Source organism: Emericellopsis cladophorae (genome assembly GCF_022114955.1).
Source record: "Emericellopsis cladophorae strain MUM 19.33 chromosome Unknown NODE_2_length_1295279_cov_118_880017, whole genome shotgun sequence".
Classification (NCBI taxonomy): domain Eukaryota; kingdom Fungi; phylum Ascomycota; class Sordariomycetes; order Hypocreales; family Bionectriaceae; genus Emericellopsis; species Emericellopsis cladophorae.
The window spans coordinates 450542-475381 of record NW_026250927.1 but is presented as its reverse complement, the minus strand read 5'-3'; the positions used below and the strand labels follow the sequence as shown (position 1 = coordinate 475381).

At 55.9% G+C, this 24840-nt stretch overlaps 11 protein-coding genes across 11 annotated transcripts; 6 read left to right on the top strand and 5 right to left on the bottom strand.

The window, feature by feature from the left end:
• Positions 1-306: 306 nt before the first annotated feature.
• On the top strand, positions 307-611 carry J7T54_006895 (uncharacterized protein; the record flags this gene model as incomplete). Its single annotated transcript, XM_051508520.1, has 2 exons — positions 307-364; positions 421-611. 2 exons carry the CDS (start codon positions 307-309, stop codon positions 609-611), a joined length of 249 nt encoding a protein of 82 aa, XP_051366109.1.
• A 51-nt stretch (positions 612-662) lies between these two features.
• On the bottom strand, positions 663-1943 carry J7T54_006894 (Guanine nucleotide-binding protein negative regulator-like protein; the record flags this gene model as incomplete). Its single annotated transcript, XM_051508509.1, has 1 exon — positions 663-1943. The coding sequence occupies one exon, from the start codon at positions 1941-1943 to the stop codon at positions 663-665; it is 1281 nt and encodes a 426-aa protein (XP_051366108.1).
• A 1240-nt stretch (positions 1944-3183) lies between these two features.
• Positions 3184-4373, top strand: J7T54_006893 (uncharacterized protein; the record flags this gene model as incomplete). Its single annotated transcript, XM_051508498.1, has 3 exons — positions 3184-3260; positions 3313-3570; positions 3629-4373. The coding sequence occupies 3 exons, from the start codon at positions 3184-3186 to the stop codon at positions 4371-4373; spliced, it is 1080 nt and encodes a 359-aa protein (XP_051366107.1).
• Positions 4374-5150: 777 nt separating this feature from the next.
• J7T54_006892 (uncharacterized protein) lies at positions 5151-6263 on the top strand (the record flags this gene model as incomplete). The annotated part of the gene is made up of 2 exons (XM_051508487.1): positions 5151-6034; positions 6098-6263. The coding sequence occupies 2 exons, from the start codon at positions 5151-5153 to the stop codon at positions 6261-6263; spliced, it is 1050 nt and encodes a 349-aa protein (XP_051366106.1).
• Positions 6264-6372: 109 nt separating this feature from the next.
• J7T54_006891 (uncharacterized protein) lies at positions 6373-9029 on the bottom strand (the record flags this gene model as incomplete). Its single annotated transcript, XM_051508476.1, has 3 exons — positions 6373-6997; positions 7706-8394; positions 8442-9029. 3 exons carry the CDS (start codon positions 9027-9029, stop codon positions 6373-6375), a joined length of 1902 nt encoding a protein of 633 aa, XP_051366105.1.
• Positions 9030-9435: 406 nt separating this feature from the next.
• On the bottom strand, positions 9436-10924 carry J7T54_006890 (transporter-like protein; the record flags this gene model as incomplete). Its single annotated transcript, XM_051508464.1, has 2 exons — positions 9436-10370; positions 10423-10924. The coding sequence occupies 2 exons, from the start codon at positions 10922-10924 to the stop codon at positions 9436-9438; spliced, it is 1437 nt and encodes a 478-aa protein (XP_051366104.1).
• Positions 10925-12696: 1772 nt separating this feature from the next.
• J7T54_006889 (DNA damage-binding protein 1a-like protein) lies at positions 12697-16073 on the top strand (the record flags this gene model as incomplete). Its single annotated transcript, XM_051508453.1, has 4 exons — positions 12697-13211; positions 13332-15487; positions 15590-15717; positions 15774-16073. The coding sequence occupies 4 exons, from the start codon at positions 12697-12699 to the stop codon at positions 16071-16073; spliced, it is 3099 nt and encodes a 1032-aa protein (XP_051366103.1).
• A 355-nt stretch (positions 16074-16428) lies between these two features.
• On the top strand, positions 16429-17388 carry J7T54_006888 (Cytochrome b-c1 complex subunit Rieske-like protein; the record flags this gene model as incomplete). Its single annotated transcript, XM_051508442.1, has 4 exons — positions 16429-16717; positions 16843-16931; positions 16982-17132; positions 17207-17388. 4 exons carry the CDS (start codon positions 16429-16431, stop codon positions 17386-17388), a joined length of 711 nt encoding a protein of 236 aa, XP_051366102.1.
• A 356-nt stretch (positions 17389-17744) lies between these two features.
• Positions 17745-19542, bottom strand: J7T54_006887 (T-complex protein 1 subunit alpha-like protein; the record flags this gene model as incomplete). The annotated part of the gene is made up of 3 exons (XM_051508431.1): positions 17745-19268; positions 19332-19402; positions 19455-19542. The coding sequence occupies 3 exons, from the start codon at positions 19540-19542 to the stop codon at positions 17745-17747; spliced, it is 1683 nt and encodes a 560-aa protein (XP_051366101.1).
• A 1373-nt stretch (positions 19543-20915) lies between these two features.
• On the top strand, positions 20916-22731 carry J7T54_006886 (putative proline--tRNA ligase-like protein; the record flags this gene model as incomplete). The annotated part of the gene is made up of 2 exons (XM_051508420.1): positions 20916-21430; positions 21489-22731. 2 exons carry the CDS (start codon positions 20916-20918, stop codon positions 22729-22731), a joined length of 1758 nt encoding a protein of 585 aa, XP_051366100.1.
• Positions 22732-23066: 335 nt separating this feature from the next.
• J7T54_006885 (Lysine acetyltransferase-like protein) lies at positions 23067-24185 on the bottom strand (the record flags this gene model as incomplete). Its single annotated transcript, XM_051508410.1, has 1 exon — positions 23067-24185. The coding sequence occupies one exon, from the start codon at positions 24183-24185 to the stop codon at positions 23067-23069; it is 1119 nt and encodes a 372-aa protein (XP_051366099.1).
• Between the last annotated feature and the right edge of the window lie 655 nt (positions 24186-24840).

Below are 24840 nucleotides of genomic sequence, written 5' to 3'. Positions count from 1 at the left end.
AGCACCTCACTTTGGCACGTCGATTGAACTTGCTCTCAATTGCATCATATGTTGGCGTTGCTTTTACAAGCTGTCGGTGCCCTTGGATCGTCTCTTGACGCTGCTTGCGGACTAGTCTAGACGCTGAGTTGGTGTGACTCAGGAGCGTGTCATAGACTAAGGTAACTTGTTAGTTGCGGCGACACTACAACGTTCGTGACTATAAGTAGACTGAAACTATGCCGATGTCCCTCGGCCAAGATCCCAATTTCTATCAATATTCCACGATTTCCTTTGCCCACACTAGAAATACACTCAAGCTCCAAGATGACCTCTTCCAAGGGAAAGCCCACCGATCCCGAGCTCAGGGAGGAGCTCAAGGAAGGTGACCACAGTAACTATGCATACATGAAACAACAACTCGCTGACACGGAACCATAGAGATCAAGCAAGAGCCTAACAAGTCCGGCGGCGGCCAGGGCCAATGGTCCGCGTGGAAAGCAAGCAAGCTGGCCAAGGAGTACGAGAAGCAGGGCGGTGGCTATGAGAATGAACCCGGGTCCAAAAACAAGCCTAAGAAGGGGGAGCCGGAGCCCAAGAGCGAGTCGAAGAAGCAGAAGGAGACGGGCTGATGGAAGTGGTAGTTATCTGCGTTGGGCGGGTGTCTCTGTTAGTCACATCGTCTACTTGTGGGTAGTACCGTGTATTGGCAGCCCTTGCGCCTCAGTGTCCAAGTCGGCGGACTCCTCTGCTTGTGAGGGCGCAACAGACCATAATTTCAGTGACGAGTCGTCCAGAATGGTGCTCCCGTCCGTCTGCAGGATGTTTCCCTTGTCCTCCTCACCAGCGCCGGCGTCCTCGGCGATGCTCGCAGCGTACTCCCATCCGCCAGAGCACGTTGCAACAACAGAGCCGCTTGAATGAAGCGCGACACTACCCACGGATGCATCATGTGCTCTCCAGCCCCAAGTCTCCTTGGCATCAAAGTCGCCATGAAGCCCGACGCCCTCCCAGACACTAACCCTCCCGTCATCGCCGCCAGCCCAGACCTCGAATCCCCCGCCCTCGCCTCCGGGAAAAACGTCCACGTTCAACTTCTGCTGGGTGTTGGCCTGTCGACCCTTGAGAATGCTGAGAAGCTGTCCTGTGACGCGGACGTCGTACACCAGTAGCCCGGGAGCATTGCGTTCGTTGACCAGGAGGTACCGTCCACAATGCGACCAGATCGTCTGCACGATGCCCTGCCCAGGGACGCCGCCGTCGTCGGCGGCCGCCGCGATACCCCAGTTGGCGACTGTCTTTTCAGACCGCGAGAGATCGTACATGCCGACCCATCTTGTCCTCGTGCCGGCGGCGATGATTCCACCCTCGGTACCGGCAGCGGAGGAGCTCAGAGCCGAGACGGTGCCCTTCATGCCGATCCCGTTGCCCTTGCGAATGTGCCGCTTCGACGGGATCGTCGGCACCGTCGTCACAGGCCCGTCACTGGAATGACCCGTGATGTCGAACAGGTCAAGCCGGTTCGTAGAGCCCACGACAAAGTGCGTCCCCGGATGCTGCCATAGGACGGACGAAGGCGTGATGTACGCTTCCGTCTCATGCTTGATGAGCTTGTAGCCCCGTATAGGGGCACATGCCTCGTCGTTGGGGAAGCAATTGTACAGCTGCAGTGGATGATCACGACACCCAGCGAGAAAATGCTGCGTGGTAGGCTCCTGGAGGGAGAAATACGGAGCTGGCGCGATGATCTGTGACGGTTCTGGCAGGGTGACCTCTCCCTGCGCCTGAAGAGTGGTCTGCGCTCCTGACAGCAGATCGTCCGGCAGTGCGAACGCGCTGATCACTTGGTCCGAGGAGCTAGTGAGGACGGTGGTGCCATCGGCAGTCCACTGCGCGGAGGTGTAGAACGAGGTGCCAGGGCGAGGATGGTTACACTGCGCCAGAAGGCGCGTGCTGGGACTCATCCTTCAATCTCGACGACGTGAAGGGCTCATATGCCGCGCGATGGGGATGAGCTGTGATCGGCCAAGGCACACTCCTTGTTCATCTCCGTCGTCTGCAGGCTAGCAGTCTTGGCGGCTCAATTGGCAACGTGCGTGCGTGCGTGCTCGCTCCCACTTGATTCTTCTTCTCGTGTGGAACGGGCTAGTTGGCACGGCGAGGGCCTACCGGGACACGAGTCTTTGTCTTGGCTGCCGTCTGGCTGGCGCAACCTCGTGCAGCAGCAGCTGAGTGTCCAAGTAATGGAGAAGAGTCCGCACGACGTTGGCCAGGGTGGACTGATTCGTACATAGGATGGCGATATCAGGGACCATGGGATTGTTGGCGGCTGGGATGGGCTTCTGCGAATTGACTACCTGTAGCATGGAAAATTCAGCGGCAGGGACGCCCCAAAGTCTGATGGATTGAAGGGTCAGTAGCGGGTACGATCAGTCACAGAAGGTGCGCGCAGAGGCCTGGAGGTCCACCGCTGCTCAGTGGATGCGGGCCCGCTATGCTCGACGTCATCTGGATGCCTACATCAGGGTACCCGTGCTGATCCCGTGTCTGCTAGTTTCATCCCACGCGCGAGGTACATCGCCCGCCTCCGAGGCGTGGGCAGTAACCTGTGACCCTAGCACCTCCGAGGTCCCTTCCGATGCACTGCAGCGGGCCTGCCGCGCTCTTAGTGGATTGGGCCGACCTCTATTGGCTTGGCATTCTTTGGGCGTTCGACCTCCAGCCTCCGGCTGCCAGGCACGCATCCGCTCCCATCGTCCGGCCTCACCTCCATGTCGTCTCACCCTGCCTCACACTATCTCATCGCGGCAAGGCTTTTGACCGTGCGAATCAACACATTAGTACACAGCACCGCGCTGCTTCACGTCGACCCTTAGGCTTGGTCTCCCGCGCCGCGACGCTCCTTTGCCGACAGCCTGCCCGACACGTCATTGTCTGCAATCATCAAACCGACGCGCCAACCGACAGCTCCATCTGCGACTTCTGCCTTCACTACACATCTTGCCGCATTCTTATTCTCGGGCCATCGCTATCATGCTCTTCTGAGCAGCCGCTCATCCCCTACACGGCTGCGACTGAGGCACTGACGGCCCGTTTGCAGAGTGAAGAATTGTCCATCACCATTCCAGCTCGCTCATCTTGTCTACGCCTGGGTACCGGATCAACGCATCTATACATAATTTTCGCACCTTTGACCGATTAACCATGGACCTCTTGGGAGCCCCGCGCGACGAGTGCGATGTCTACCGAAACCCTGGCTACGTCCAACTGTTTGTGTCGAGGTTCGTCAGACGACGACTCAACTGGTCCTCATCCATACTAACCTGCTCACAGTATCCTGGTGATAGGCATCCTCTTCTCCTACCTCCCCCAGCATTATCGCATCATTTCGCGCGGTACTTCTGAAGGGATATCGCCCTACTTTGTGCTGCTGGGGACGACTTCTGCAACCGCCGGTTTCGGCAACATCCTCAGCACACAAGAGTCCCGCACGGCCATGGGATGCTGTAAGGAGCTCGACGGCTACCAATGCACAGCCGGTCTCTTGGGCGTCGCCCAGTTCGGCGCGCAATGGGTCTGCTTTAGTCTCATGTAAGTCCGACTCTCAATCTGATTTGTGGGCTGGCTTCTAACCACGCAACCTACACAGCTTGGTGCTCTTCCTTATCTTCTTTCGCTACAAGGAAGCGACCGTTCCTCAGGAGGAGCTTCGAGGGCAAGCTCCAGGTTGGCGCACCGCCATCACCGTCGGGCTGGTTTGTGTCATACACGGCCTTTTTGTCATCATCTTGACGGGATACTTTTTCCTCGCGCGCCCCAGAAACCTCAATTCTTGGGCCAACTTTCTCGGCATCATGAGCACAGCCCTTGCATCGATTCAGTACCTGCCTCAAATATATACAACATATCGCCTCAAGCACGTAGGCAGTCTCAGCATCCCAATGATGTGTATCCAGACACCCGGCGGCCTGTTGTTTGCGTTCAATCTCTACGTCAGACTGGGCTGGGGGGGTTGGAGTACATGGATGATCTTCCTGTTCACTGCCGCCATGCAGGGTGTCGTGCTCTTCATGGGCATCTATTATGAGGTGACCCGTCGTTCTCCTCCCGAGAACGGCGGTGGTATTACATGGGTCGACAATGCGCCCAGCGTGCCCGGGTCTCCCGACGAGCAACACCATCCGCGCCGCCGACCGCAACCGAACCGCACATACTCGGAAGGCCTTGAACGTGGCCTCCCTGGGCCCTTTACTGGCCATCCCGAGCTGTACGCCGACAACGAGGATGAGCTGGAGCAATTACACGAGCGCGAGCAGCGTGCCATCCTTCGCGAATCTCAGCCGCTGCTCAAACCAGGGGGCATTGGCCACCCGCGACGAGACTACAGCGGGTAAAACGGAGTGTGTATGGCGCGGCGTCGAACGCGGGCTTGGCTGTCTTTGTATATTTATTTCCCTTCTCCGCACATATTACGGGCGTTGGGTCACTGTGACTCACTGCCGGAGGGGGAGAGCATCTGTGCGCGCATGCAGCTCAATGGTACGGAATAGTAGCTTCGATTGTGGCACAGATGCAATGGAGGGGGGTTATCCATACTAGCACGTCTGACTCATTTATTGTGGTTTATACATGGTCGTCTGTATCAGTGGTGTTGGTGCTGCCTCCCTCCCTCGCGACTTCACCTCACACGAGACGCTTGCGTGAACCTTAACGTCACGCACGGGCGATTGTGAACATCTCTGGATACTGGACGAATTGGTGACGGATGTCTCGGGGGTGATTCACATTGTACGGTCACACCGATCTTGTAACAGCAAGCTCTGCGCATGATCCCCGTCACATGACATGCGGCACAGGGTAGCCCAGTCACAGGTGGTAACTTACCAGACAGGGGTTCAAATGCACCCCGAACCAGAAACCCACCCCCTGCCATGCGCCCCAACCCTGATTGGCCACCACTGTGCCCTATCTCGGCCACCTTGTACGGCTCGCCGCTCATCATCATCATCCATATGGACCATATCTGACTCCTCCCCGTCCATCCCTGTCTCCTTTCCACTATCTCATCGATTGCTTTGCTCTGTCTTCGTCCCTTAAAAGACACTCTTACCGTCATTCTTATCTAGTAGGCTGCTGCTTCTCGTGCTCGAAAAGCGATCCCCATCTCCACAATGGCTCTCTACAACGCCGTCCCTCCACCACCTGAGCTCGCCTCAACCTCGACCCCTCCACCTCCGTCCTCGGCCACGGCAGCTCCCCGAGCAGCTCCCACCACGCCTCTCCGGACCCAGACGTCCGCGACAGGCATTGACATTGATGCCTGGACCGTCTCGGCCCTGCAAGCTCTATCCGTCTCCCCGGTGGCTCGTGGCACCGGCACGCCGCTCTCCATCTCCCTCGACGCTAAGGCTGCTGCCGCCGCCGATAAGGCCGTCAAGTTCCAAGAGGGCCATGCTGAAGCCGACACACCCCGTCGACCCCTTTCGCGACGCGACTCCCTCAAGAGGCGCGAGGCTCTGCTCAAGGGCAACGAAGGATCGCGACAGAGGCGACGATGGGAGAACGACCGCCTTGTCGGCGTGCCGAACGCGCAGCCCCCGCTCGAGAGCGACTGGGCGCCGCGCGCGACGTACCCCACGCGCAACGTGCCGTACGCGCTCGCCAACTTTTGGGACATGGGCCTGCGGCAGAGACAGGACGACGAGGCCATGCAGAGGCTCCTACAGCGCAAGGCCAAGCAGGTCTCCGCCGGGCGCGCGACGGGCACGCGCAAGGGAGAGGTCTCGCGGGATCTGAGGGAGACGGTCAAGAGGAGCCCCATTGTCAAGACTTGGGTGCGGGGGCTGGAGGAGCCCGTGCGTGACTATCTGCGTGGCGAGTGCGAGCAGGACACCGACTCGGAGGACGAGGAGATTGTCTTTGTCGGGAGACGGGGCGCCGAGGAGAAGAATGGCGGCAGCCGGTGGCGCATGGCCAACCGCAACGTGCAGAAAGAGATGGTGGAGCAGGGCATGGTGTTTGACGACTTTGGCGACGGCGAGGGTGCGTCCTTCAAGTGAGTTTTTCTGTCCCCTCTCCTATGGTGTGCTTATGACGGGAGACTGACACGCGTGTGCAGGCGCTGGCTCACGCACTCCATCTCGGACTACTATGGCCTCGAGTCGCGCTCCGTCGTCCTGACGAACCCCTCGCGCAAGGTCGTCTACGTCGGCCTCAAGAAGGTCCAGCAGCGGGACGGCCTGTCCATGAAGCACTTTCCTCGGCCAATGTGGGAGCTGTGCTGATCGTGAGATCATCATCGCGTAGAGTACTTATACAGATGTAGATGTGTGACACCGCGGGGGGCGATTGGATAACAGAGACACGCATCTCCCGTGCCCTCGCTCTTGTTCATCACTCACATGATTGATCTAGCGTGTTACTGAATTTCGCCAACAGCTTTGGCCCGCCCAAAAACGACCCGTACGTGGCTATTCGCTGCTCTACGGACATGGCCACAAAATCAGCCAGTCCTTGATTGCCCATTCTCTGATGAAGTACTCCCGCCGTGACCTGAGCTGCCAGCACGTTCATGCCACCTCGGCGGAAGTATATCTCCCATGATGTTTCCTGTGCTTGGATAAACATGGAAACCTCGCGATTGCGAGGAGAGTGCTCGCACATGAACTTGAGCACCCACTTGGCCAGGATGCCCTCAGCTCCGGGAACCAAGTGCACGGTGACCCCAGCCTGCAGAGCAGAGGCGAACCGCACAAACTCGGCGTATGCCTTCATGTCCGACGACGGGTGGTCATTGGCATACTCGCCAGCTGTGTTGCCCTCCGACACCAAGACAATGAGGGACTCGTACTTTCGTGAGACCCCGAGCACTCGTTCCCGCAGCTGAGGGAGGGCTTTGGCGTTGGGCAGTGATCGCTGTTTTACTTTGAGCAGAGTGGTGACGATAAGGCCCGTCGTAGGCGTGAGCGAGATGTCTGCCTCGTGGGCCGGAGGTAATGTTACCTCTTTTCGTCGAGCACTGCCCGGAGACCAAGCCAAGGTGCTCCGATGTGAGTAGTCTCGGTCAATCAGATGTTCTTTTGGCCAAGACTGTTCAATACGGCGAAGCACCGCTCTAGGCAAAGCGAGGGAGAATACATACGTCCCTTTTTTGGCGGCGGGTATAGCGAACTCGGGGGCCAATACTGGGGTCTGATTTTTTGAGCTTTGTTCATCCGACTTTCGAGCTGGAACAGGCAAATCGACCTCACGAGGCACGTTTCGACCTTTTCTGATGAATGGACCATGTTCATTGTCATGACTTGAAGTCTGCCGTCCCCTCAGTTCCATGAAGCCTGAGAGAAGTCTCGACGTGGCTTTGCTATCACTAGGAAATGGTAGGAGATTTTGGTTGCTGATGGCCACACAGTGCAGGGTTGAAGCCTTGCGCTTTGAAGCAGCGGCTTTGACCAGGTCATCAAGACCTTTGACCGAGGTAGCCTCCGGCTGTAAGGAATCTGAACGCCGCGTGCGAAAGTGCGACGACGCTCGAGGAGCACTAGCAGCACTTTTTGTAGGGCCTGATTCAGGCGGTGCTTCAATATCGTCGTCTGAGTCGAGTTGAGCAATGTGTAATGCACAGCCTTGTCTTACCAGATTTCTGCTGGTAACCAAAGGTGCTTGGGTTTCGAGCAGTGGACGAAAGGCATCTTCCGGGATATCAACACTTTCACTTGTCGACACACACCCTGCAGTCGGCGCGAATGGTGCCCATCCGAGCATCGAGTCGTAATCTTTGGACATTGGGTGATATTGAGCCGACTGTACCCAGGCAGCGTCGTTCAGAACCCACTCAAACATCTGTCGGCTCCCCTGCGTATGCTGCTTCCACAGAGGTGGAGGAATCATAAACCCCATGGGGGGTACTCTGATCCGCGCGATCGAGTCTACGGGGTCGAAGCGTTCCTGCTCGACTGTCCTCATACACGCAGAGCGACGGTCCTCCAGGATTGCTGCGAAAGCCTCGTCAAAGTAACCATCAGCTGGCTGATCATCTATGATGACATCTTCCTCACATAATTCCAAGACGGGTAGGTCTTCAGACGGATATGTTTCTCCTTTCGCAACAGAGATACCGTTGACCCTTTTGTCAACTATTGGCTCATCCAACATCAAGTCCCTAGGGTTCACGGCCCTGCCTGGGTGAAAGACAGGTAAGCCGGGCGATGCAGTCAAAGAAGCAGCAGAGGCAATATCAGAATCGAGTTGCCCAATCTCCAGGCGGTCTCTGAACCGGGCTTCGGATGATCTGGAGGGGCTTTGTGGTTCAGAGGTGAAGTCAATCTGACAAGCCTCTGTACTCGGTATGTAAGGACCGGCCTCCTCAGCCAATGGCGTGAGAGGTGGTGTGCTGCGCTGAGAGTGAGATCTATGCCCCTGAATCGGTCAGTGAATAATCGCCCAGAAAATGGACTTATGCTCACATTGACGTATGTGTTCGGCAGCTGACCCAGGATAGAGGGGTGTTCGGGGTCGTCAAGCAGAACACTTTCACCTGAGTCTGGCACCCTTTCGCAATCGAGTTCTCTGAGGAGCAGCGCTCGCAATCTGCTTGCGTGCTTCGGGAACTGGAGGCCTTCATCCTTCTCGACCTTGGTTGGGCTCAGAGGCAGCCACTGAGTAGAGAGGTTGCTGGCCAACCTAGATCGCACCATTCGGACGTACTCTTCGACATCGCCGTCCGGATTGCTCGTCAGCTCAGGTAGCTCAAGTCGAATGTCGCTGTCTCTGACAAATGAAAATTCGGAAAGAAACAGCATCGGACGCTTGTTGGACGCTGTGCGGCAAAGATCCTCGGCGCGTCGACAAGCAACGGGGTCATCCCCGCTGCCGAACTTGATTTTGGTGAGCGGGAAAGAGGCCGCTGTGAGGTCTGGCTGGTGGATGATGCCGCTCGTAGCTTTCAGCTGGAGAATTCTCAGGGCTTCCTTGAAGCTGAAAGCATGGGACTGATGGTCGATGAAGTAGCCCTCGCGACGGCCATAGGCGTCTGCCGCCTCTTCTACTCCCATTTGTGCGGGCGCGAGAGAACTGAAGGGAAAGATCACGCAGCCGCAGGTATCTTTGGGGGTGGAGAGATTTTCTCTGAGTTTGCTGCGCAAGTCGACGTGGCATTGAGGGCCTGACATGTAGAATGTGCGTGGCCGACGGCAGGAGCACCCGTTGACATGGGGAAAGAGCTAAATGAGCGCCCATCACTAGACCGACGACATCAAAACGAGTAGATTGCGTCGATATAACTTGTATATTGAATTTGTGTAGCAGAAAACTCAACTTTCTGCATCTATCATAAATCAAGCCCTGATAGGTCTTGCTTGCATGTTGAATGAAAGAAGGAGACGTAGTGACGACGGTTGAATGCCTGGACGTGGAGCCTGGGTCCAGCGACAGCTCCCTTGGCAGAGAGAGGAAAGCCCTCTAAAACTTGGTCCTCGGGTTCCAGCCCGCAGACAGAACCCTCGCCGCTAGATAGCAACACAAGGCAATTGCGTAGGAGAGGCCGGAGAAAAGGATCAGCGCTGTCCACCCGAGCTTGTTCTGGCCCAGACTAAGCAGGGCGCCACCGATAGGCACACTGCTCAAGGTGCCAAAGCTCGCGACCATGTTCGCCGTAGCAAAGTATCTTCCGAATTGTTGCGGATGGCAGAACTGGCTGAAGCAGACGGGGATCAGACCAAGGTTACTGCCGGAAGCGAAGCCGAACAGAATACAAAAGGCGACCAGGACACCGAAATTACCCTGGCAAGGTAGCCAGATACCCAAGACTGTGACGATGCAGAACCCAATGGTGACAATGATGACGTTGAAGCGACCGACCCTGTCTGCTAGCAGGCCTGGCAGGAAACGACCCAACACAGATCCGGCGTTGAGCAGTGACAGCATCATGGACGCGTCCTGAGATCCAATGCCAAAGGCCAGAGTATACGAGATGATGTACGTGATGGGTACGAAAAGGCCCCATTCCATAAAAAAGAACCCAGCGCACGTAATGGTGTACTGTAGTTCACGAAAGATGGTAAAGTCTGGCCAAATGGATTTCGGCTTGCCGCTTTCAGCGTTCTGGATAGCATCCCTGCTCCTGATGAAGAGGTTGGCAGGGATGGACAGACCCAGCATGATGAAGCCGAGGATTCGACAGGCCCAGGGGAAGCCGACGCCGTTCTCTGCGAGCAGAGGTTGCAGAATGAGAGGGAAGACGATGCCGCCTATGCCACCTGCTGTGGTCGCAATGCCCGTAGCAAAGCCTCGCTTCTTGTCAAACCAATGGGTGATGGCACTGTACGCCGGTGCGTTGAGCAGAGCGCCTCCCAGACCACCAAGTACAGAATAAGTGAGCATGATCTGGTAATACGCTAGGAACGTTAGCCCTGAAAAAAACAAAGAATAACGAGCTGGCCAACTGACTCTCAGAGACACTGAGCAACATTAGACTCGCTGTGATGCAGGAGGTGCCAGCCGCGACTAGCCATCTCGGTCCGAAGCGGTCAAAGAGTGGCCCAACCTGGACACCGACGAAGAACACTAGGAACAAGTAGAGACTGAAGATCCAGCCAATCTCGGAGTGATTATAGTCAGAGAGTTGGTGAGTTCTGAAGTAGGACTCGAAAACGGCAGACGTGTTGATAAGGCCATAGATGGCGCCCATGGCGCAGAACGAGCCAAAGACGACCAGCCACGCTTTCAACCCACCGTCAGGGTGGCCCATTCCAGCCTCAGAGGAGGGGGAAGTGTCGACATGATCGGAATTGTTGGCGGAAGCTATGCACTTCTCAACATCGTTGCGAGGTGCCGGGGTGGGAGATGCAGCAACAGCATCACCAGGACGAGGTCGGGCCTCGCCCTGGGCCTGTTGTGTAGGTTGGTTGATTAGGCAGGTGTCCTCTGCATTGTGAATGACATGCGGCATATGGGTGTCACAGAGGGTGACGATTGCTTGTGTCCAGCTTTGAAATGATTTCAATGTTCAATGGTATGGAGTGTGGGGGAAAGAAGAGGAAAATCGAGAAAGCAGGGAGAACAATAATAAAGTCACCCGGGGTGGAGAAAACGTTCCTGGACTAGTGCCACTAGCGTCAGCCACCACCCCACACACTCTGGGGGTCGGCGGTCGCCGATGAGTAGCTTGAATACATTTCGAACTTCAAAGTTAGGTGTACATAACAGCGTTCGCCTGCGGCTGAATATAAAGGCGCAATCTAGCGCTGTAAAACTTGGGGTATACGCAGCTCATCCCTCTGGTTAGGACGACGCCATTCGCCCCAACGACGAAGCCTTCAAGGCAATGTATGGGAGAGGTTAATGTGAGGGCGGAGAATATATTCGATAGGGTACAATAGCCGCCTATCTATCTAACTTTCGCCCCAAGCACAGGACGATTTTAGATCCCGCCACTTTCCAAAGTCTGATTGATTATGGAGAACTCGATTTCGACGATAAGGTATCGGTGACAGCAACAACGAGTACCTTCACCTGGCTCCGTGGTGAGAATGGCTTCCCTGTGGCTGAGAGAGCCATTCGTCAACATAAGTGGATCAACAAATTGGAGTCGGAGGATGATAGCCGGATTGAGGGAAATGGCCTTTCTGTGTTTGGAGGCGGAAGACCTGGGCGTTGGTAGCTAGGTCTGTCGATGTATAAGTCCAACAACTCAGTGTGAATATGAAGTAATCACGACGGGCTGTGGCGAGCGCCTTGAGGAGCCAAAAAAAAAAAAAGAACAAAATTGTCAAGCTCCACTCATTGTTCCCAAAAAACTCCAGTGACAGTGAAGTGATCAGGCTTCACTCATGTCGTACGCAAGATAAGATGGATTGGTTCATCTGGCTTGCGCTAAGTCAGCGACAGTATTCCAGCTCTTAAGAGACACTGATACACGGAGAAATTACCAGACTCATACAATGCGAGACGTGGATCCATCACACAAAGAGCGTTCGTCCATTCACCTGCCTTCAGACCAATTCGATCTATCTATAACCCGAACCAGCAAAAGGGACTCATCGCTGTCTTGTTTACGAGACTGGGCGGGAATTTTGAGCCATATCTTCTCTCATTGGGATCGTGAGGACCGCAATCGGATTCTTGCAGAGGCTGCGTAGTGGCGAACGGTACTCTTATACAAGATACGCTTTTTATAATAAAGATTCGCTCTGTGTGTTTTGTCCCCTGCGCCCTGACGTGGGAGCGTTGGCGTTGTGTGGTGTTCGGATGTTCTTCCGAGCGATGTACCTAGGGTAGCTCGACTCCCTCCAACGCGTGGCCCACTGGATGTTATCGATAAATGATGAGTGGCGGTCCAGCAGCTGCAGCTGTTAACTCCGGTCGGTGGTGTCCGTGACGCAGTCGAACTGCTCTTCTCCCGCGAAGCTCGAGCTCCTGGAAACAGGTACACTCTAAGCTCCCCGCGACGCCCAATTCCTCCTCATGCCATGGCGTACGTTGCGCCCGTCCACAGGGCGACAAGCCCGCGTCATGCGCTGCGAATGCACTTGAAATCCCCGGACGAGGAGGATCTCATCATCGCGTAAGGCTAGACCCCTCCAAGGACGCGAGACGAGATGGAGACGAGCCGGTAGCTGACAGGGACACCACAACAGAAAAGCGAACCGAATCGAAGTTTGGCGATGTACAGAGGATGGTCTGCTATGTACTGATACGCGAATCATATATGGCACAATCGTCATGCTACAGAGACTACAGCCCAAAGATGCTCCGGAGCTCTTGTTCGTCGGCACCGATCGCCAGCAGTACTTTACCGTGCTCTGGAACCACCAAACCAGAAGACTGGATACGGTCAAGGAGAATGGACTCGTCGATGACTCGGAACCCTATATGCGACACTCGCTATGCCAGAACCAATGTCTGGTAGACCCTACCGGCAGGTTCATGGTGATGCATCTTTGGGAAGGCGTGCTGAATCCCTTTCGGCTGAGGACTCGCGCCCCCGAGAAGCTCAAGCTGGACATGCAGGAGCAAGTACGCCTGACTGAACTCTGGATCAAGGACAGCATCTTTGTACACACGCCCGACGGACACCCCACGATTGCGTTCCTCTACAACAGTCGACTTCACCAGGAAGAGGCCCAGCTCGCTGTGTATCGCTTGACCAAGGACGACGCCGGCAACAATATTTCCAAATTTGATCCCACCAAGGATCGAACATTTCAAGCAACAATCGAAGACCACTATGCCAGGACGTTGATTCCAGTTCGCATCCCTGATGAAAAAAGATACCAGTCTCGGCAAAAAGCAGACGCAAAGCCACTTCTAGGTGGTCTGTTAGTAGTCGGAGAGACGCTTCTGACATACTTTGACAGCACGTATTACAATAAGATCTCGGTGGGACTGAGGGAGCCCAAGCTTTACGTGGCCTGGGAGCAATATGACGATAGGACATATATACTGGCGGATGATTACGGTAGACTGGATGTCTTGACACTCGACACCATGATTGAGCAGGCCGGCGAGGTCGTTCAGGGAATGACTGTCACCAAGCTTCAGCTCTACTCGGATGACGGCGAGACCGAGCCATCCAGGGCATCACAACTGGTATACCTGGGCGACAACAAACTGTTCCTGGCATCTCGGCATGGTGACTGCCAGGTGCTGCTGCTAGATCTTTCGCTCAAGAGAATCCAGATTATCGACACCATTCGCAACAACGCGCCGATTCTCGACTTTGCGATCATGGACATGGGCAACCGGGAAGGCAACAATCTTGCCGGCAATGCCTTCTCATCAGGTCAGGCGCGCGTTGTTGCCGGCTGCGGTGCATACAAGGACGGATCACTGCGAAGTATCCGCAGTGGTGTTGGCTTGGCAGACACGGGCATGTTGGACGAAATCGAAGGCACGCGTGGATTGCACACCCTCAGACTACATGGCGCGGCTCCACACTCCGTTGTTTTGGTATCGCTGCTGAACGAGACTCGTGTGTTCCGCTTCAGTGACGATGGCGAGAGCATTGAGGAGGTGTTTGAGTTTGGTGGGTTCGCGCTCGATGCCGAGACGCTTCTGGCGACAAGCCTTCCAAGCGGGCTCTTTTTGCAAGCGACTCCCGGTTTCGCGAGGCTGACCGATGGAGAGAGTGGCATGACTGTTGCACAGTGGGACACGCCACACGGTCAAGCCATCACGGCAGCTTCGGCCAACGACCACTGGCTACTCATGTCGGTCGAGGGTACGGTGCTGGTGTCGCTGGACCTCACAAAGAATCTAGCGGCCAGACAAAAGGACACATCACAGAATGCCTCGGTTGGCATACCTGAGCAAATGTCGTGTCTTCACGCGAGCTCGTGTCTGACTGACATTGGCGTCGTTGGTTGGTGGACATCAGGCACAATTTCTCTAGTGAGACTGGACACGCTCGATTCCATTCGCGGCGAGTCGTTGCGGCAGACAAGCGATAGTGCCGCAGTGCCACGAGACGTTGCCCTAGTCCAACTTCACCAGCCTGATCTTTCGGGGCCAACCTTGGTTGTTGCTAGCGAGGACGGTAACATCATCAGTTTCGCTGTCGGCGCCAACGGATCGGAGTTGTCGGGTCGAAAGACTGTAACATTGGGCAGCAGAGCAGCAAGACTGCACATCCTACCACAAGACTCGGGAGTCTCCAACGTGTTTGCCACGACGGATCATCCTAGTCTCATCTACAGCTCTGATGGTCGTCTTGTGTACTCAGCAACGACAGCCGATGACGCGACTTTCGTGGCCCCCTTTGACTCGGCAGCATTCCCCGATCACATCATACTGTCCACAGATCGTCACGTGCGGTTGAGCAGAATTGACAAGCAGCGATTGACGCATGTGAAGCCCCTAACCGTGAGCCAGACGGTTCGCAGACTGGCTTATTCACCGGGCTTGAAGGCCTTTGGGTTGGGCTGTATCAAGAAGACGCTGCAGAACAACACAGAAATCGCGAGCAGCTCCTTTCAACTTGTGGACGAGGTTGTCTTCAAAAAACTAGGGGATCCGTTTGAGCTGCAGGTGGCAAACGATGGATTGGAAATGGTAGAATGCTTAATTCGTGCTGAGCTACCAGACGCCAACGGCACACCCGCTGAGAGGTTCATCATTGGCACCTCGGTCCTCACAGACAGCGACGATGTCGAGGGCGACGGTACACGAGGCCGTATCATTGTCATTGGCGTAGACGAGGACCGGAAACCTTACCAGCTGCTCAGTCTCGGACTCAGAGGCAACTGCCGCTGTCTCGGCGTGCTCGACGGATACTTGATCGCGGGCCTCAGCAAGACATTGGTTGCCTTCAGCTACCAGGAACGTACCTCAGCCACCGCGTTTCTCGAGAAAATAGCTGCTTATCGGCCGTCCTCGATGCCCATTGACCTCGATATATCAGGGAACATGATTGGAGTCGGTGACTTAATGCAGTCGCTTACTCTAGTGGAGTTCCAGCCACCGACAAACGAATCCAAGGCCAAGCTCATTGAGCGCGCCCGGGACTACCAGCCAAGTCAGACTACTGCGATTTGCCAATTGGGGGGCGATAAGTGGCTCGAGGCGGACGCTTTGGGTAACCTTTTGGTGCTTCGGCGGAATGCTGAAGCCCCTACAGAGCAAGACCAGAAGCGGTTGGAGATCACCAGCGAGATGAACCTAGGCGAGCAGATCAACCGCATACGGAGCCTTCAAGTCGCCCCTACCGAGAACACCCTGGTACAAGCCAAGGCGTTCCTCGGATCGGTGAGTCGACTCAACTACGCATCTCCGCCATTTTCACGATCACTAATCCAGTCTAGGTTGAGGGTTCCATGTGGCTATTTGGTGAAGTGCAGCCCGGATCGGAGAAGCTTTTGATGGATTTCCAGGACAGGCTAGTTCAGCACATGGACACCCCCGGTGAACTTACATTTGACGACTGGCGCGCGTATAGAGGTGAGCACAGGACGGGCGAGAAGCCATATCGCTTCCTCGACGGCGAGATACTGGAAAGATTTCTCGATCTCAACGAGAGCCAGCAGGAGGTGATTTGCGAAGGGCTAGGACCAAGCTCGGAGGAGATGCGCAATTACGTAGAAGAGCTGAGGCTGCTGCACTGAGCATGAGCAAATCTTAGCAATCGAATGTACCACCATCAGCATATAGACGATGTCACGAGCAAATAAAAACGAAGAATCAACATGATGTAGTCAGGCCAAGTGTTTCTTGACGTCGAGAACTCGAGACGTACGTTCATCGCGGCAGCGGAAGAGATCGGGATCCACTCCACGGCTGCAGCCAATCGTAGCGAATCAATTTGAGCTCTCGCACGGGATATTGTCGCCTCAGGCACCCCCGGCCAAATCCCAAAACTTTCGGCAAAGCAAGCATCATCAAACACCTCAACCTCCAATTGCCCGCCGCCCACAATCTCGCACCCCCCCAATCCACCAAACTTATCCGACAGCTCACACAATGGCGGCCCTCACCCACGCTTCCCGCGCGTGCCTCCGCGCCACCTCGTCTTCGTCGGCTGCCGCCCCCGTCCGCGCCCTCAGCACCACGGCCGTCCGCAACGACAATGCGACGACATGGACCTCGTACAGCAGCCCCTTCAAGGCCGGCACCAGCAAGGCCAACAACGTCCCCGACTTTGGAAAGTATGTCTCGTCGGCCAACCCCGGCAAGAACAAGCTGTTCCAGTACTTTATGGTCGGTGGCATGGGCGCCATCACGGCGGCTGGAGCCAAGAGCACTGTGCAAGGTGGGTGGCTTCCCTTTGGAAACAGGCCAATTCGGGTTGAAATTACGATCGATTGCGACGCGATGCAGCCAGGGGGAAAAATGGCCGGAGAGATGGAATCAGAGTGTGCTGACGAGTGGAAACAGAGTTCTTGGTGAACATGTCGGCTTCCGCGGATGTTCTGGCCATGGCCAAGGTCGAGGTTGACCTCAACACCATCCCCGAGGGCAAGAACGTGAGTCACGCACAGACATGTTGAGGAGGCACATTTCTGACATGCAGCAGGTCATCATCAAGTGGCGTGGCAAGCCCGTGTTCATCCGCCACCGTACCCAGGACGAGATTGCCGAGGCCAACAAGGTCAACGTCCAGTCGCTCCGCGACCCCCAGAACGATGACGACCGCGTTCAGAAGCCCGAGTGGCTCGTCATGTTGGGTGCGTTTTTCCAAAGACCACGGTCTTGGACCAAGGGGCTGGATTGATCGCAATGTGCTAACTTCTTGTCACAGGTGTCTGCACTCACTTGGGCTGCGTGCCCATCGGCGAGGCCGGCGACTATGGCGGCTGGTTCTGTCCCTGCCACGGATCTCACTACGATATCTCCGGCAGGATAAGAAAGGGCCCTGCCCCTCTCAATCTCGAGGTTCCCGCATACGACTTCCCCGAGGATGGCAAGCTGATCATCGGTTAAGCGAGCAACAATGGCAACAAGAACAACTATAATCATGTTGTGTACGAGTATTGGATAGCGGGACCGATCGAGAGATTAGATTGTGTGGCGGTAGACGCAGCTGAGGCAGAGGAAGAGAGAAGAGAAGGGGGAGCCTGGGATCACGGAGGCCTGCTCACATTGTTTTCTAGACGTGCTGGCGGAGGATCAATGTATAAGACAATACAAAATCCTGAAAGTTCCTTTTGTTACGACTCAGCATCACCAAGAACATGTGGGCATGAAGACTGCGGCGAGGAGAGGACTCTGATTCATCCGTGGTCATCGTGACCGGGCATCTCTTTTTTCATCTCTGCTTGTGATTCTACATTACGCCTCTAGTGGCCGTGTCCATCATCCTGCGGTTGCTCCGGATCCAGCTTGATCAGGGTGTCAATGCGCATGATGCTGATGCAAGCCTCGACGGCGCTCTTGAGCTGCCGCACCTTGCTCATGCTGGGCTCCAGCACACCAAGCTTAAGCTCGTCCACCACCTTGCCCTTTGTCAAGTCCAGACCGTAGTTGCGGTACCCCTTCTTGCGGGCGAGCGTCTTCTCGTCCTCGCTCCCGTCACCTTCCTGGATGCGCTGGCTCAGGGCGTGCCGCGAGCGCAGCTGAGCCACGAGCTCGGCGGCGTCCTTGGCAGCATTGACGGCCAGGGTCTTGGGAATGACCAGGAGGGACTGGGCGAACTCGCCAATGGCAAGCTGTTCACGGGAGCCGACTGTGCCGGCAAACTCCTCGAGGTAAATGTGAAGCGCGGTCTCAACAGCACCTCCACCGGGCACAATGCTGCCACTCTCCAGCGTACGCTTGACGGCGCACAGCGAGTCATGAACAGAGCGCTCCATCTCGTCGAGCGAGAAGTCGTTGGGTCCACGCAGAATGATCGACGCCGAAGAGTGAGACTTGGTACCCTTCACGAGGATGCACTCATCGTCCGAGATGCGCTCCTGGACAACCTCCTCAGCGTGACCCAGGTAGGACGGGTCGAACTTTTCGTCGCCGTTCAGGTCTGAGAATGTGCTCAGCAGAGTTGCACCGGTCGCCCTGGCGATTCTCCTGAGATCTTCCTTTTTACATCGCCTGACACCCATAGCTCCACGCTCGACGAACATCTTCATGCACATGTCGTCAATGCCCTTGGTGGTCAGGACAACGTTAGCACCGGCCTTGAACATCAGCTCGATCCTCTCCAGCATCATCTCGGACTCGCGAGCGCGGATCTGCTCGAGCTGTTGCGGGTCGTCCACGGTGACATGCACACCGAGCTTCATCTTCTCCTTCTGTAGGTTCATGTCGAGGATGGCAATCTTGGCATCCTGGATGCGCGTAGGCATGGCCTGCGACGCAACTGTGCAGTTCAGAGCGTAGCCCTTGACGAGCGTCGACTCCCGGACACCCTTTCCGTGGGCCTTGAGGATGTTGACCGCCTTCACCGGGTACTTTGTCTCGTTGCGGTTGTTGGTTGACTTGACAGCCTGCATGGCATCCACAACCATCTCGGCGAAGAAGTCGGAGTCGGCGCCAATGATTTTGCTCGACATGGAAGTCTTGGCAATGTTGATGAGGGACTCGCGGCCAAGGTTCTCGACCTTGATGCTCACATTCTCGCTCAAGTACTTGATAGCTTCGCGGAGGGCAAGGCGATACCCCGTGATGATGGTGGTCGGGTGTATCCTGTTTTTCATCAACTCGTTGCCTCGGCGGAGGAGCTCTGCGGCAATGAGGACGACAGAAGTGGTGCCGTCGCCGACTTCCTTGTCTTGCTGTTGTGCCAGGTCGACTAGGATTTTGCCTGCAGGGTCGTCGACATCGAGGAGGCTGAGAATCGTCGCACCATCGTTCGTCACGGTAACGTCCTAGTATTGTTAGGCGAAGGTAATTTGGCGGATAGCGTCCATCCTTACACCAATGTCATCCACCATCATCTTGTCAAGCCCGCTGGGGCCGAAAGAGCTCTTGACGACATTTGCGATCGCTTGCGTGGCCAGCACTGTAGAATATCAGCCTTGAAGATTCAGCTCGCAGTCTTGGGATTATCGTACCGTTCTGGTCACGAATGTCGGATCCCGAAATCTTCTGGCCGCCCAAGAAAAGGGTGCCGTTGCGGGGCTGCTCGAACATGGAGGCCATCGTTGTTGCAAAGGTCGATGGGGTTTGGAGGCAATCGTTCGATGAGGAAACGAGGAATTATTTTCAGATGCTCGGGGTAGAAGGGCAATCGTGCTGGCGCCTTTCGTATGTACCTCCTTCCTGAGCTTAGTGGGCTACTGCTGGCAAGGAGCTCTCACCGGCCTACTGATCCAATGTTTGTGCCCCTCGATTTTTTTGTCGGCGTACGGTGTCGGATTAATCCAGCCCACAAGACGCCAAACCCCAATAAGACTAGCGTCACTGTCTCCCACATATCCAGAGCTTCCCTGAGTTTCGACGTGGACCTGCTAAGCGTTCTCAACCGTGCGTTCACTTTTCTCGAAGCAAATTGCTCACCACTACGTACACGTATCAGTACACTGGATTGAAACTATCACAGATTAGTAGCGAATCTGGCCAGCTTCAATCAAGAGCTGTCACTGCTGTGCGATCAATCTCGAATTGCGGGAGGCACCCAGCCGCCCCGACCCGGAACCCATTGCGGCTGTCGATGGACCATTCGACCTTTCCTTTACAAGGCGACATGGTATGAGAATGCCATAACGTGGCCGAATCGGCAGAGCAATCTGTTCTGAGACTGTAGCGATTCTTGACTGTATTCGTTGTCAATCTATATGCCCCATGAACGGCTTCAACAGGTAGTTGATGGTAAGCTGTGTTTCTGCCGGTGTCCTGAGATACCTCCAACCTTAATCAGATTTAATGTCCGGCCATTCGCAGTGCAAGAACTAAAAACGGCATGAAGCAAAGTCAATGGCATGATCCCATGTGTGCACAATCCTTTATCGCCAGTACCCGCAATCTCGACGCGGATAACTGTTTGCCTGGGTAAAGTTGATGCTGGCTGGTGATTGAAGATAAGGCCCAGCCGATAACGGGCACGCGATCGCCGCAAAAGGCGTATCAGTCAAGCTTCTGGGCCATTCCATTGGACGGCGCATATCTGTCAATCGGAGCCTTCCCATGCGAATTTTTGTGAGTGCCCCTCATCGCACACACCACACGTCAACAAAGTCGGGAGGCAAGAGCGACTGCGGGGCGGTCTCGCCTGCACAACTGCCAGTTCAGTGGCAGTTCTAGCACTAGCCATCGGCCTGGACCTGCCTGGTTTAGGTGCCCAACCTCGAGTCACCCGGTGTCACTTTTTTCTCGGGATCCCCTCCCGATCTTTTCTCCTCCCTTTAGTTCTCCCTTCCTGCTTGAGAAGTCATTCGCCGTCCTCAAACTTGTCGCCGTTGTCATCCAGGCGGTCGGAAGCCGAGCATTGTTTCTTCTCGACCTCTACATCCAGGTCTTCGCCGTAGCACCTTCACGCGCCTCATCGAGATCCTTTATCAACCGTTCACATCAAGATGGAGACCAACGGTCAGGACAAGAAGCAGGAGCCTTCCAAGAGCGCGCTCAAGAAGGCTGAGAAGCAAGCCAAGCTAGCTGCTGACAAGGCAGCCAAAGCCGCGAAGCAAGCCAGTTTGGCTATCGTGGGAGGCAAGAAGGAGGGCGGCGGCGGCGGCGGCGCTGGTGTTGGCGCTGGTGTTGGCGCTGGTGGTGGCGCTGGTGGTGGTGGTAAGAAGCAGGACGACATTATAGGCATTACAGTGTCCAAGTCGGTCAATTTCCCGCAATGGTACCAGGAGGTTGTTCTCAAGGCCGAGATGGTTGAGTACTACCAAGAGATCTCTGGGTTCTTTGTACTCCGCCCCTTGACCATGCACATCTGGAGCACTATTCGCAAGTGGTTCACCAGCCACATTGAGGAGATGGGTGTTGAGGAGACAAGCTTTCCCATCTTCTTGTCTTCCAAGTCTCTTGAGAAAGAGAAGGATCACGTCGAAGGATTCGCCCCCGAGTTGGCCTGGGTCACCAAGGCGTAAGTCTCCCTACTTCCTTGTCGTTGCTAGCCTGATCCCGCTAAAACCCATTTACAGCGGCGACAAGGACCTCGAGGTGCCTGTCGCTATTCGTCCCACATCCGAAGCCGTCATGTACCCCTACTATTCGAAATGGATCCGAAGCCATCGCGATCTGCCCCTTCGACTGAACCAGTGGAACTCTGTCGTGCGCTGGGAGGCCAAACAAACAACCCCCTTTTTGCGCACGCGCGAGTTCCTGTGGCAGGAGGGTCACACCGCGCACTTGACTGAAGAGATGGCAGGCAAGGAGGTTCTGGAGATTCTCGAGCTATACGCCGGTGTCTACGAACAGCTGCTGGCTGTCCCTGTCGTGCGCGGCCACAAGACGGAGAACGAGAAGTTTGCCGGTGGTTACTATACCACCACTGTAGAGGGCTACATCCCCTCTAACGGTCGTGGTATCCAGGGCGCGACATCCCACTGTCTCGGACAGAACTTCAGTAAGATGTTCGACATCACCGTGGAGGATCCCAATGCCAAGGGCACCCATCGTCACGTGTGGCAGAACTCGTGGGGTCTGTCTACCCGTGTCATTGGTGTCATGGTCATGGTCCACGGCGACGACAAGGGTCTTGTTCTGCCTCCCCGCGTGGCCAAGATCCAGGCCATCATCGTCCCCGTCGGCATCAACAAGAGCACCACTCCGGAGGCCAAGAAGAAGCACGAATCCGATATTGAGGACATCCGGGCCAACCTGAAGAAGGCTGGGGTCCGCTGTGAGGTCGATTTCCGTGAGGGCTACACCCCTGCCTGGAAGTTCAACGACTGGGAACTCAAGGGCGTGCCCCTTCGTATTGAGTTCGGCCCCAAGGACGCCGAGGCACAGGTCATCAGCTACGCCCGCCGCGACACAGGCTTCAAGGACAAGATCGCGCTGTCCCACGCTGCCGAGAAGGTGCCCGAGCTGCTCGAGACCATCCAGACCGAAATGTACGCCAAGGCCGAAAGGTCGTTTACCGAACACCGTCTGCAAATCACCGAGTGGGAAAAGGTCATCCCCGCTCTGGACAACCGCAACGTCTGCTTGATCCCATTCTGCCTGGGCATGAAGTGCGAGGACCGCATCAAGGAGCTCACCACGCGCGCCGAGGACACTTCAGACATCCCTGAGAACCAGAAGCTCCCAGCCATGGGCATGAAGAGCTTGTGTATTCCCTTTGAGCAGCCAGAGGGCATTGTCGCGGGTGAGACGGAGTGTCTCAACCCCGAGTGCCAGGAGAAGGCCCAGAAATGGGTCATGTTCGGACGCAGTTACTAAAGACAACGCATTCCCCCCACCCCATCCCGTCGACTTTTTTTTTCTTTTTGCGGGATCGTGACATGCAATGCAGGTAGACAGACCAGGATTGGGCATTTACAGGAGCGGGCGTGGTCGTTTTACATTTGTCATCATCATTTGATTTCCGGCTAGGGGAGGGCAACAGGGCGCTCCGGCAGGACATTAGGACCATTTTCTTCTCTACAGGTAGTACAAGGTGTTGACGGATGCTTACGAGGCCGATGCGGATCAATGAGAAATGGTGTCCGATGTTTGCATCTATGGCGAGTGTAGTAGAGCTTTGTGTATGTGGGAGCCGCAAAAGTCTTTCTTCCTCAGCACCATGCGTACTTTTCGCTCCAGATCCATTCAACGTCTTCGGCGGGCCCCTTTCCGAACCAGTTCAGGGCCGGCAGACTGCCCTCTTCCCTGCTAATGTACTTTCCCCCTAGTGCTTGGGCGGCAGCCTTGGTCTTCACGTCTGGATTCCACATCTCGACCTTGCCGCACGCCCACTGGCCGGCGAGACTCCTTGCAATGTGCGTGATTCCCTGGAGAGCAGTCTTCAATTCAGCGTCGGTGATGCCGTCCTCGACCACCAAGCGAAGAAGGTATAGAGTATTCTTCTCCGGCTGATCTACTTTGCCAGAGTAACTCCTCGTCCAAAGAGACCAAACCCTCTTCCCAGTCTTAGGGGAAGTATATATGGCACCGTGGCTGGGAGAGCCAGTCTTCTCAGGAAACAAGGACTGCGAGACGAAGCGTTCGCGGAGTAGATGCCAGTGGATCTGATCCAAGGAGGGCAGCAGCGCGACCTGGAGCTTGGGGCCCTGTGCGGCCGAGTCGAAACGGGCCCGGAGGATGGCCTCGTCAGCTTCGACAAGAGGAGCTAGACTCTCCAAGCTGTCAAGGGTCTTGATATTCTCAGGGGTGGTCGCGGGCGTCGGGAGGGCGGGGAACTCGACGTGGTTGCTGTCAAAGGGCTGCCATCCACTCCTGGCATAAAACTTCTTGCCAATGTCTGACCAGAGAACGGAGCAGATCGCCGAGCCCTCGCTCGTCTTTTCCTTGTCGGCCAGGGTCTCCGAGAGCTGGCTCATCATGATGGAGGCATAGCCCTTGCCTCGATGTTCGGGCTGCGTGAAGACACTGGCCACCCCATGCGCGGTTCCTTCAGTAACCTTTCCATCCTTCCCTTTCACGAGAACTCGTTTCTTGAGCGTCTCGCACGATGACAAGATGGGATGGGGTGCGCCTGCTGGTGACGCGGCCTCGGTGAGAATCCAGTTTGTCAAGCCACCATTGCGCGCCAGGGGAATGTCGAGCTGGCGACGCTCCCTCTCCAGGTAGTCCTCGAGAGTGAGTGCCGCGCCCCAAAGCTGATGCGTCCCGGCCCAGGTCTTGACGCGTTCGTCATCCGTCGGGGCAGTGATGATAAGATCTCGTGCGGACATTTTGGCGCGGGGGATGTGTATCAGAGGGATTCGCAGTTCGTGAGACCGCCGGCGAGTTGCCACGCACGCACGTTTGTACATTGTCCGCGAGGCGCTTAGAAACTGCGCCAACCCTAACAAATAACCCCTCATCGAGTCATCGTGGGCTGTGGATGAGTGACTGTGAGTCCCCGGACAGTGGGATCTCCACCGGGCCGGGTGGGGAAGACATACGGGAAGGCATCCGGACGTTAGCAGCACCTCCCGAAGGCCGCACCTGGTTCTTCTCCTCCGGACCAGTGCAGGGCTGCGTGGATTCTGTAGATGGCGTGCCGCCACACCTTGTGCTGCTGGGGTTCAGCAATCTCTATGCTGAGCCACCTTGGATGCTTGTCATTGTGCATACCGTCCACCCAGTCACACATGCGCGGGAAAGATGTTGCAGGCTTGAGATTGGGCATCAGCCTATCAGAGGTGCGTCCGCCATTCTGTACGTCAAGCTGGAGAGGGAGGACATTTGCTCTCTGCCATGGGTTTAGAGTAGCGGTCGAAGCGGGGCCTCGGCTTGACCGACAGCCCTGCAGATGTGAATGTTGCGCACCGCGCAGGCCATAGTCGTACGGAGCACAACGATCCAGCACTCCGTAAGTTAGCATTGGCTCCTCAAGCAGCCACA